The sequence below is a fragment of the Limulus polyphemus genome, unplaced genomic scaffold (assembly GCF_000517525.1).
Source record: "Limulus polyphemus unplaced genomic scaffold, Limulus_polyphemus-2.1.2 Scaffold4933, whole genome shotgun sequence".
NCBI classification, from domain to species: Eukaryota; Metazoa; Arthropoda; class Merostomata; order Xiphosura; family Limulidae; genus Limulus; species Limulus polyphemus.
Genome location: NW_013670543.1, coordinates 14,081 through 26,260, shown reverse-complemented (window position 1 = coordinate 26,260; position 12,180 = coordinate 14,081). Strand labels below are relative to the sequence as shown.

The window sequence follows — 12,180 nt, the reverse complement described above, 5'->3', positions numbered from 1 at the left end:
ATAATGTTATACATTTATATATATTTATAATTTTTATTATATTGATTTTTTAGCCATGCCTGGTTAACATTACAGAAGATGTAATGATGAGGCGCATGTGCACTCATGTTACCGTATCTAAAAATATAAAACTGGCCTTTACATAGTGACCTGTCTTGGCCGTGTTTTAGTGAACTAGTATTTTGTAAAATACAGTCACATTTCAGTTATAATACATTATTTATGTATATACATTATTGCTATTTACAAATAAGTTTTTACTCTTATTTTTCTTAAAACATATAACAGTAAATAAAGAAGTAAAGCAAACAATTATCTCTTCTAGTTACAAACTTTGTACTCACTTGCTGCTTGCCATAGGTTGCTAAGCCTTATCAAATTTAGCATGTGGAAGATGTGAAACAAAATTTGAGGTTTTATATATACATTTTGAAATAACCAAAAATCACGAATTACTATATCAATACCACAGAATTACAGAATTTACCAAGCTTAGTAACTAAGCTGTATTTGGGTCTGAAGAAATATGAAATTTTTAGCTCACTAATGTCTTACCTTACCACTTGGAATCTAGCTTGAAAAGAAAGAGTTTGCCACCTAAATACTTCATAGTGGCTGAGAAAACCACTAGGAGGACATTCTGAGCTTTTGATTGATATACACACATCATTGGGCAAAGTAGGTGTATGTCAGCAGGTATTTTTAAAAGTTGAATTGGTTAATTCAATGAATATATTAGTATCTCAGAAAATAGAAAAGATAGGAGGTTCTTATTTTACATTCTAGCTTGTCAATATCAGTAACTTGTGTACTTAATTCATAAGAAACTACAGACTTTGTGTTTGGACATCACAAGCATCTAATTTGAACCAATTCTGCATTCAACATATCACGTAACAAACAAAAATTGATATTTAGGATTTTTTAAAATATTTCTTTTAAATTAAAAAATTAACTAATGTATAATACTAATATTTGAATTATAATCTATAATTTGATACCAAACTTATTGACATACATTCATAAGAGAGTAGTTCAATAAAATTTTTAATGCGTGTCAACAAATGTGATGACATGGTCTTTGATCTGTGACAGTAGGGGTAAGCATTTGATTTTAACACAGTTTATGGAGCTTAACTCAACTTCCACATAAATATAACACATGATTTTAGTGACATTCCGAACTGAGAGTAAGGAAAGACTTCTCAAATAAACTCACTATAGATCGTTGAAGTCAGGGAACAGGTACATGTGGCGAAAACTATCAATTGCAATGAGAGGCAAATCTTTCTGACTCTTGCCCAAGTGATGCAGTGGATGAGAAAACTTCTGACCATCTGCTGTTAAGAAGTTGACACTGCCTACAACAACAAAAAAAAGATGAAATATATCCTTAATTTACAGACTTTCTTCTCTTAAACAGCTTAATTTTTCATATTATACTCTTAACTGTTGAAATTACAACTTAGTTTACAGACTTTCCACTCTTAAATAACTTGATTTTTCATTTTAGAAATATACTCTTAACAGTTAATTTTTTAAATACAATAAAAACCTTTATGATGATTTTAATAAATTCTATCTCTGAAGAAGAAATATGTTAAGAATAGCTTAAAATCAAATGCTTTGGGTGATCAAAGCTAATTGAAGAACCAAATCATTAAAGATTCTCATCTGATGATTAGTTTATTATAAAAATAAATGGCTTACTTTTGTCACTCATCAAGTGGGTGCTAACTTCCCTTGTGAATATTTTTACACTTTCTTTATCATCAGGATTATGGAATAGTATAAGAAATGGCAACCCTTCTTCTGTAAGTTCCTACCATAAAGAGAATTTTCAGACATTTACAGATGATTGTTATACCATATCAGAGTGGTTGGGTTAACTGATATTATTTATGCACTAATTACTGCTCAGAGACTTCAATATTGTAATCTAGAGCTAGGCAATTAACTTCATTACCTAGGAGCATCAAAAATAACTAAGTGATTAAAATTAGTCTTTCTGATTATGCCAACTATCCAAGTAATCGAAACATTGCTATTACAATTTCTAATTATATTTTAACCTTTTTCCAGCTTAACCAATTCTTGTCACGACTCACAAAAATAATTAACTAATACAAATTAGTGTTTCTGATTACTCCAAATATCCAAGCATGTGAAATATTACCATAATTTAAGTTTGTTCAGCTTTGGGGTAACATGGCCCAGTGATCAGGGAGAGGGTACCCTTTATTTTGGGTTTGACTACCATTGCCATCAAACAAGCTCGAACATTCAGCCATGGAGGAATTACATTTGTTTCTTCGTTTTTGAGTTATGGCAAAGTTACTAAAGCCATCTGCCACCACCCTTAACTTTGACCTGCTGACCAGATGAAAGGTGACTAGCCACAAACTCTTGGGCTACTTTTATGCCTAATGAAGGGTAAATTTACTATTTTTTAACATTGTGATATGTTACTGATTTATAATTTGCATAACTTTATTCTTTTGTGTTAAATAACTTATTCTATATCATGCCTGGTATATAATTGTAACACCACACATCTTACGTTTCTGAATTTAAGTATTTTAAAAGTTGTGACAGCCACTGGCACATCTTGAACCAGCAACCCTTACCACTGAATAAGCACTTGTGAAGCAGCACTCCTTATACACTTAGTCATACTAGCCTTTCAACCATGTGATAAATCACAAATTTATTACCTGATTTTCAATAAACAAAATCAATAAATTATAGCAATAAATCCTGTATTCATCAATCATTTTATTAAATCATTCTGTAATTTGTCAGAGATGACATTGGAAATGCTGTTTGTGCCGACCTCTATCAGATTTATTCTCAATTATGTAACTTAAGCACTGGAAAAAAGCATTCCTCTTCTTTACTGCAGTTCTACTGAAACATTTATCATGTATAGATCCAGACACATAACATTTACTTATCAAGTAAATTTTGTGCAGAAATATAATAACAGATCATAAAAAAAAACATGTTTTACTAATATAAGTACAGGCTATCAAAAACAAAAAATAGAAAACCCTGACCTTTTAGAGCCCATTTCCAAAAATAAATGCCTGACATGGAAGGAGTTACAGTAAAAAAAAAAAACATGACATGTAAATTTTCTTCAACATATTTTATATCATATAGAATATTATAAAAACACCTACTCCATGACTGATTACATATAAATAAGCTGTGACTGAAATACAGCCTTCTGTCCTAGAGAAAACAAACAAAAAACTTTGGTAACTTGACTGACCCAAGAAAAAAGAAAAAAGGACCTGACCCTAAACATTTTATGCATTTTTTTTCCAAACATTTCCAGAGAACACAACCAAGATTTATCAGTCAACAGCATTTTCCCCAGTTATTTGCATGAATTATTTGAATCTGTTCACATCACAGAAATTATTTTAGGTATAAACATCAATATTGTAATGATTATAATAACACTGTACTAAAATATTAACAGATATTTGTGTTTTCACACTATTGTTATGTTAATAAGCCCTGGTGGGGCTTTTCATTATTATTGTATAAATTTCATGTTTTTGTTTTCCCAACACAGAAGTTGAAACATTTTTTTGTAGTGATTATTTCACTTTACCATATCTTTTTTAAGTAACCTTTTCTCAAAGTATTGATTTCAATTAATGCTATCCAATTTGTGTAACATAATTGGTAACAAATGATGCTCCACATACTAGAATTAAATGTATTTTTGGCAACACTTGATGCCATTGCCAACTAATGAGATTCCATGTTCAAAAAAATAAAAATTATTGCTTAACATGCAGGAATTAATAGGCCTCTTGTACTTATGTTATGACCTGGGAGTGTTCTCTTGTTCATTTCAAACTTTTCTGCAAATAACCAAATGCTTTCATCGTAAGTGAATGTAATTATTCTCTGCAGAAGAGTTAAACTGTAATATTTTAGAATGGTGTCCTGCAGATGGCACAATACCTGGAAATAACGTGTTGTTTAAGGAAAGTTAGAAAAATTTTATTGTTTTTATTTTGCAGAAAAATAAACTTATGAAAATGTGTTGTCTGTAGAAAGTCAATTTGAAAAATTGGGTGTCACTGATGATGGTTTGACCAATAACAGACTGGACATTATCCAGTGTTACTGATGATGGCTTTATCATGAACAGACTTGACCTTGGTCAGTATTACTGATGACAGTTTGACAAAGGACATAAAGGGTTTGATTAGTTCTCTATATAATTATTTGTGCCAATTTTAAAATAACAGTTAAGATAACATAATTTAAAAAGTGCTCTTTCCATTGGTTATGAACATCTAGCTGAGCTAAGTATTATTGGCTGGGAAATCACAATTCAGTGGTAGAAAGTGGACGTGGCATCAGTCAAGAGTTCAGAGAAATTTATTTCTCTGAACGTGCCATTTGGAACTTGTAAGAAAGAACATGTAAACAGAGTAAATAACCTAGATTCTTTCTATATATGGAAGGTTAGCATGAGTCAAGAACTGTTCAAACTACAAAGACACAAATTTAAGATTTTGTGAATTTGCAGATCACAAGAACATAAAACAAAACTTAAAGAATTTTTATATAAGGTTTCTTTTGAAATAAAGGAACTAAAATTTAGTTAATATAAAACTTTGAACTATAATGTAAATTGTAATGCTGACATCATTGACAAACATTGATCATAAAATAGCTTAATTAAATTTTAAATGTAACTAAGTAAAATCTTGTGACATTTACAGAAAAGGGTCACCATAAGGAAGGAGTTAAAACAGTGTTTCTAAACTGTGGGGTGCGACAGAAGAAACACAAGAGTTGGAGATGACAATAACCTAACAAACTGTCACCTTTTTCTCAAAGATTTTTTTTGCTCTCACATTTACTCACTTCTTACAAGCATTTTTTTCATTAAAAAAACTATTCAAAAGAAATTGTTGATTTTATGTCATCACTTTCAAAAATTATTTTAATGTGAAGGGGGGGGGGGCAACAGAAACTTTGCAGAGTTAGGGAAGGTACCACTGTATACAGTGATATGACAAAATGCACAATATTTCAAACATTATTTATAACATTAATGTAACCCAATAATAAATAACTATACTAAAAATGGTTATATGTAATGAATAAACACTATAACACATTATAAACACTACACACAAAAAACTCCAGATAACCAGTGTGTGACAATAAACCTTACTGCTTGGTTAGTAAACTGGTACAACTTAGTGACATCTGTCAAATCCAAGAACAAGCTAGTTATTTAATGTGTATTTATTAATCCATAATAAAAAATTTTGTTGATGGGTTTGGGTTTGGTTTGAATTTCGCGCAAAGCTACACGAGGGCTATCTGCACTAGCCGTCCCTAATTTAGCAGTGTAAGACTAGAGGGAAGGCAGATAGTCATCACCACCCACCGCCAACTCTTGGGCTACTCTTTTACCAACGAATAGTGGGATTGACCGTCACATTATAACGTCCCCACGGCTGAAAGGGCGAGCATGTTTGGTGGGATGGGGATTCGAACCTGCGACCCGCAGATTGCGAGTCGATTTTGGTGATGAGAAAAAAAATTACAATTATTGTTACATACCTCAGCATTTTCAAAAGTGATTTCCCTGACCAGAGGAATGCAACGATTTGTCGTCCAAACACTGAGTTCTTCATAACTCAATAATGACCCTGGATATATTTCATCATTTTCACTAAGCTGAAAGAAAGAGAGAGCAAAAAATACATTCTGAAGTGAGCTGGATTAAATTGGCATTAGTCACAAAATTAAATTTGTAATACAATTTCCAAATATTGCATTAAATGTAAAAACAATGGGATGCATTATTCTATCATAAATGGGTCAAATAATACATCTTGTATATATTCACTACACAATTTTCAACTACTTTAAAACAAAGCATTACAATTTTGTTTTTAATAAAATTGAGCCTAGTATATTTTATCTCTTTACTCAATATTAGTCCCAAAATTTAATATTTTTTTAAAAATTGCATTTTAATTTAATATCTAGTATGCGCCTATTAACTCAGTTTTTTTAAGCTATTTAGTTCATAAATTTCACATTTTTAACAACTGCACTAACATTTTATAAAACAAGTTTGGTCTAGTACCATATTTACTTCATAAATGAAATTTTATTTACTGGAATTATAATTTTTAATGAAAACTAGAAATGGTACCATATCTATTTATTAATCCATTTCACAGTAACATAAAAAAAACTTAAATATTTATTCTGTGAGTGAGGTAAAATGTTAGACAAATCGCTTCCTAATGTTTAATAACCTAAAGTTATCAAAATCTTTGCTGTGCCTTTGGAAGGCACATACGACCAGTGCATCTGAATTCTGATTACATGTGCCACAAGCAGATGAAAATGGTGGCTTATTCCTTTGGAACAGGATGCCAGTCCACTGCAAGTTAATCCTCAGCTAACAGCTAGTATCCATCAATACAGCTGAGTAGACTGAAATAAAATGTCTTGTTTATGGACACAATAGTATGATGGACTAGCCTTGAACAATAACCTAACAAACTGTCACCTTTTTCTCAAAGATTTTTTTTTGCTCTCACATATACTCACTCCTTAAAAGCATTTTTTTCATTAAAAAAAATTATTCAAAAGAAAATGTTGATTTTATGTCATCACTTGCAAAATTATTTTAATGTGAAGAGTTAGGGGGAGGTACCACTAAATAAAGTTTGGAAAACAAGATCTTAAGACATACACAGTTCTATACTAACTTTAGTTAACCTGCCATGCTGCCTATTTTTAGGTGCCTTATGTTACTTTTAGCAATCCCAAAGCTAAAAGAAAAACTACATTTAGGTAAACAATTCTTTACAAGATATTTTAATGCAATTAATTTATTTTCAAAGTATTATTTCTTCAAATTCAAACATTGTAATATATATGTAAATATACACACTATAAATAAAATACACTATTGTGAAACAGCAACAAACTACTGACCTTTGACCTAGCAGGTTTGAAGACAATGCTCCCCTCATTGTTGGGTCCTGACTTCGCAAGATCTCTGTCAATCATAATATGATTAAAAAACACATTTGGATACAAATATTAAAATTAGTATAGTTAGACTATACTGTTCAGTGTTTGTTAAAATCAAGTGTTAACTTGAAACAGTTGAGAAAAAGAGAGGGTTCAAAGGGCAGGTCTGGTGAAAAGATTCAAATCCATGACCTGCAGATTGCAAGGCAAACCACCATGCCAGGCTTTTCTGTTTATGGTTCCTTTCTTTGTTATTATTGGTTATATCATTTATTGTAGTTTTTGAATATTTTTAACTATCACTTCAAAAAATTTATCTGTGGCTGGTACTTAGAAATATTCAAAAGTATTATAAATATTATAAAAAAAGTAAATTTATGTTATGAAGTAGCTCTGGTTAGTTTGCTATATAACATACATTACTTTCATGTTTTGATCTAGTAATAGCTCATTTTATTTTCATGTCCTGGTCTAGTAATGATCACTTCATCAGTTATTACTCACCCAGTTATGACGAAGAACTCACAATCATCCCGAAGATCCATGGCAACTTTTCTAAACACTTCATAGTGAGGAAGAGCTTTGCTAGAAAGATATCCTAACACTGTTCTCTTGTTCTCCTGTTAAAAAATTAACTGTTACTCTCACCTTCCAAACTTCACAATTATTCTGTAGAATAAACATTATAAAATTTTATACTTGTCAAATGAATATAATTTTGTGAATTTTGAAAATAATGCTAAACCTCTAATGCAAAAAGAATATATATACACACACACACACACACACACACACACATAAATACATACAAGCTCTCTATGAACCAAAATCCAAAAAGCAAGTTTGAAACTATTACTGTGTTTTATGAAGGTCCCACCGGAAGAACCCTGTTTTACACTTATTTCAATGCTTTAAGTTCAAGTTTAAAACATATGCTCGTGTGTAACAATGCAAGTTCATTACGTTCAGTTTACAAATAATCATTGTGCATTTGCAAACTGAAGAATAGCATGCACATCTTTTACTTTCAAATTGGGCAGATTATTTCAACAAAAAAATTAAAAACTTACATGAATATTATCAAAATCTTTTTGTTCTTTTATTTCAATTATAGGATCTTTTAAGAGGTCACGAATGTATTCTGCAATAGCATCTGCTGACCGCTGACCTCTGTATTCCCTCTTCATCACCTTTCCGTTTCGTAGCAACTTTAGAGTTGGGTACTTTGTAATGTGAAACCTTGCTGCTATGTTAGCTTTATGGAAAAAACAACATTCAAGTTATGTTAAGTTAGCTTAAGATATATTAAAAACAACAACATTTGAGTCAACTTATGTTACGTTAGGTTTAATTAAAGAACAACATTAAAGTCATGTTAACTTTACAGAAAAAAACAGCATCAACATTAAGTTAACTTACACAGGTATCCCTCAATTTATACACATTCAGCTTACATTTTTCGATTTGCGTTCGCATATTCTGATAGAGCAAAAATTGCAAAGTCATAAGAAAAGTTTGCCCTCCTAAGATCACCACTAACCACTGTAGTCTCTCTTTCCTCCTGTCATCTTGACAAGCATCGCAACAACTACTACTTCTTGGCAAGTACAGCACACAAGATTTTATGTTTTATAAACAAAATTTTTTTTTCGTGTTAATTGTAACAATATTTTTCTTATGTTATAGTGGAAGAAAACATTATGTTAGTGTGGCCAAAAATTTTGGGTCAGGAACGCATCCCCTATTATTTACCTTTAAAATAATGGGAAAAGCATTTTTGATTGATGTTACGTTCTCCAAGAACATTTCTCCTTTTGTAAATCTAGGGATACCTGAACAAGACAATATGTCAAATACAGAATTAGGAGACACGTAGACCCAAAAAGATTTGTTGACACGTTATTATGTAAAAAAACTCATTTAATTTCGTGCAATATATATTCTCATCCACAATATGTTGATTAATTTTAGTGTAGTATTTTGACAATATTAAATAAAATGCTGGTAGTTTTAAAGAACAAAAAATCACAATTTTGTTTTAAACATTTAAAACAAGTTTACCATAGTCTTGATTAAAAATGTGAACCAAATTTGTATTTTATTATCTAATGTCAATTATTACTTACTTTCAGTATCACAGTCCACCATTCCAAATAGTACTTTACCAGGTTCCTAAAAAAAATAAAGCATTATTAGCTGAAAATGTAATGCTAAAAAATATGTAAATTCCAAAACTAATTATATTATGAAACGAGTTTTCCAAAATGCTTAAGGTAATTTTGCATCTTTACGGAACCACAAGTCATTCCTAGTAAACTAAAAACAGATAGGGAATTTAAAGTGTTTGTATCATATACAACATGAGGGAAAAATTCAATAAACTTACTTGGACTTCTTTTGTTACATGATCTGCTGCCTCATTGAAAACTGGTGCTAATATCTGGCTGAACTTGCACCAGTCAGCATAAAAATTGAGAAATACTAGCTCATGGTTTACTACAAAAAACAAAAAAAAACTGTATTTATTTATTTATTTATTAACTTCAGTGACTGTAATGAACATTTACTATACAGTCATTTTTGTTTCCTTATTCATTAAAAAAAGTGAACCTCTGCCGTTTTCTGAGTCGCGAGATGATATTGTGGGCAACCATTTAGCACGGTGCCCACAATGTTGTCTCAAAACCAAGAAAAAAGGAAGACACTGACACAGAAATTTTTATTATTGTTAAACATTTTGTTTACACCAACCAGCAGGTTTGGGTAAAGATATTTAAAAAAAACAAAGTTTCGTAGATTATCTTCCTTTTCTTGATTCTCTTGTTAGTGTATATTAGGTTTGACTGAAAAACAACTTATTTCAATATTGAACCTATAATAATAATAATTTGTGTATAGTTCCAAGATGAGCCAAGACACAAAGCAAGAAAAGTTTGTACTAACTTGTACAAGAAACGATTACTATAACTTTTATAACAAGTACACATTATCACACATATAAACTAGGTTTCCACATGATCTAAAAATTTTAACTGTTTTTAGTAAAACTACCATACTAACATAGCTTTCAAAACCTAGACAAGAGAATCAAAAAAGACATAAGCTTTTTGCATTTTCTCTAACCAAGTTCTCAGTTTATCACACAAGTAGTGTTAGTAACCCAAAATGTAAAGTTATAAATTATTTGTAGATACTTGAAACAATTTATCATTATTTTTATATTTTAATATTTAGCTTAGAACTTAATGCACACTTAAGCTATGACTAGTTTTATAGATAAGGTCCAGAAAAAAATGCCTTGTTTCCTATTACATTTTTTTTATCTCCTTGAAAATAGGGAAGGTAGGCAGAGTATTGGGCTGATAGGATTTTTATCACAATATCCTTTGCTCTACTGGTACTTTCAACTTCTGCAGGGCATTATGGTTTAGGCTTATAGTGAAATCCAATTGATTTGACATTTAACATGTCTACTAATTGGTTTATCCAATGTCCATCAAAACTTCATCCAGATCAACACTTGATGTCTGCTCATAATCATTTAAACCTAGTTTAGGATGGTATGACTCAAACACATCTTTGACTGTTCCAATAAACTGTGACACTGTCTTGTTTAGGGAAGACGTGGGTATTTGTTAAAGATAACAGCCAATATTCTAGTCACCATGATGAAATGTTTGACATTGCCTGAATAAAAGCTCAGCTGTAATTGGCTGAAAGCATTGACACACCACACCAACTAATGAATCAGAGTCATGGTTTCTCATGACCTTCATTTTACACAATATGGTAGCAGATTGGTGCAATCATGAAAATCAATTAATCAAGTGTCATTCTTCATTAAGGTTGGTTTGGAGATGATTTTGGAGTGGGGGGAAGCATTGAAAAAACTTCTTGGTTGGACATTTTTATGTAGGGTTGATTGGGCAACTGGAAACAAAGCCTTTTTTTCTAAGCCTAAGAATTATTACCAATACTTGAGAACTGCATTAGGGTTAGTTCCAATGAAAACCATCTATTTTGGGTTGATGTACTAAATCAATGATTTCTTACTCTACCACCTTTACACACTACTCTTGTTCACTAAATTATTTTTAACTCACAAACTTGGCTGTCAAAGTTGGCCGATGTCAACTTAACTGCTTCCCCTCTAATACTGTTGAAGATGGAAAACTGAAAATAAAGATTTAGAAACATGAGATTATATCAAGTGTACACATACTATAAACATGATAGTTATATTAAGTGTACACATACTATAAACATGATGGTTATATGCAGGACTTGTAAAATCCATGGTACCAGATTGACATGGGCCTAAAGAAAAGTGTTCTGGAAACTGGAAGCTCTTAAGTAAATTTTTTAATAAAAGAAGGTGTGATTTTCACTCATATGGTAAGATTTACTTCACCCATACAGTAATATTTACAACATATATCACAGAATAGATTCATAAAGTATCTGAATTTACAATAAATATCAGTATACATAAAGGAAGTCATAACTGACAATTCTGTAATGATTTTTTTTAGACTTGTGGCGTTTGACTGGCAGCTGATCAACATGTGCATCGACATCTAGGCTCACAGTCACCGAGACAGTGCTGAAAGTTTATGCAGGTTTTAGATGATTCTACTCTGCACAGAAGAGACTAGATGATTAGTTCCATCATCAAACACTAGAAAAGTTAAATTGCACAAAACAATTAGTGTACACATGTTGCTTATGTTGAAAACAAATAATTACAAAATGGTTAATAAAAATCCAAACCCAGTGAATAACTTGAAACATAGAATTTGGAAAGGTAAAAGGACTACATTTCAAAGACTGAAACTAAGATATATTCATGAAAGTACAAATAGGACTATCCTTCAAATATTGAAAATAGGAGATGTTTAGGAACATAAAAGTAAGACTTTCAAGCTTCAAAGATTGAAACTAAGATATTCAAGAATTTACTTGTCACTAGACATTATTATTAGGCCTATTATAGTTTTTAACACTGCATTCCATATTTGTTCCCTTAGGGATTTTCAAGAATTAGAAGTGTATGTAATAGTAGTATTCCAATCATACTGTGTTCCTTAATTATAAGAAATAAGGCACTGACAGGAATCACAAAAACTAAAACCAACTTGAGAA

The 12,180-nt window shown here is 31.0% G+C and overlaps 1 protein-coding gene across 1 annotated transcript in view; it reads right to left on the bottom strand.

Annotated features, from left to right (window-relative positions):
* LOC106471878 (endoplasmic reticulum resident protein 44-like) overlaps nt 1-11,646 on the bottom strand; it is a gene marked incomplete at its 5' end in the record, with an annotated part of 17,216 nt that extends 5,570 nt beyond the window's left edge. The window contains 10 exons of the mRNA XM_013932502.2: nt 1,220-1,361; nt 1,711-1,822; nt 5,605-5,721; nt 7,000-7,063; nt 7,543-7,658; nt 8,109-8,293; nt 9,165-9,210; nt 9,425-9,534; nt 11,142-11,211; nt 11,548-11,646. Coding sequence (XP_013787956.2) covers nt 1,220-1,361; nt 1,711-1,822; nt 5,605-5,721; nt 7,000-7,063; nt 7,543-7,658; nt 8,109-8,293; nt 9,165-9,210; nt 9,425-9,534; nt 11,142-11,211; nt 11,548-11,646 — 1,061 coding nt within the window. The remainder of the gene's footprint in view (nt 1-1,219; nt 1,362-1,710; nt 1,823-5,604; nt 5,722-6,999; nt 7,064-7,542; nt 7,659-8,108; nt 8,294-9,164; nt 9,211-9,424; nt 9,535-11,141; nt 11,212-11,547) is intronic.
* Nucleotides 11,647-12,180: the final 534 nt, after the last annotated feature.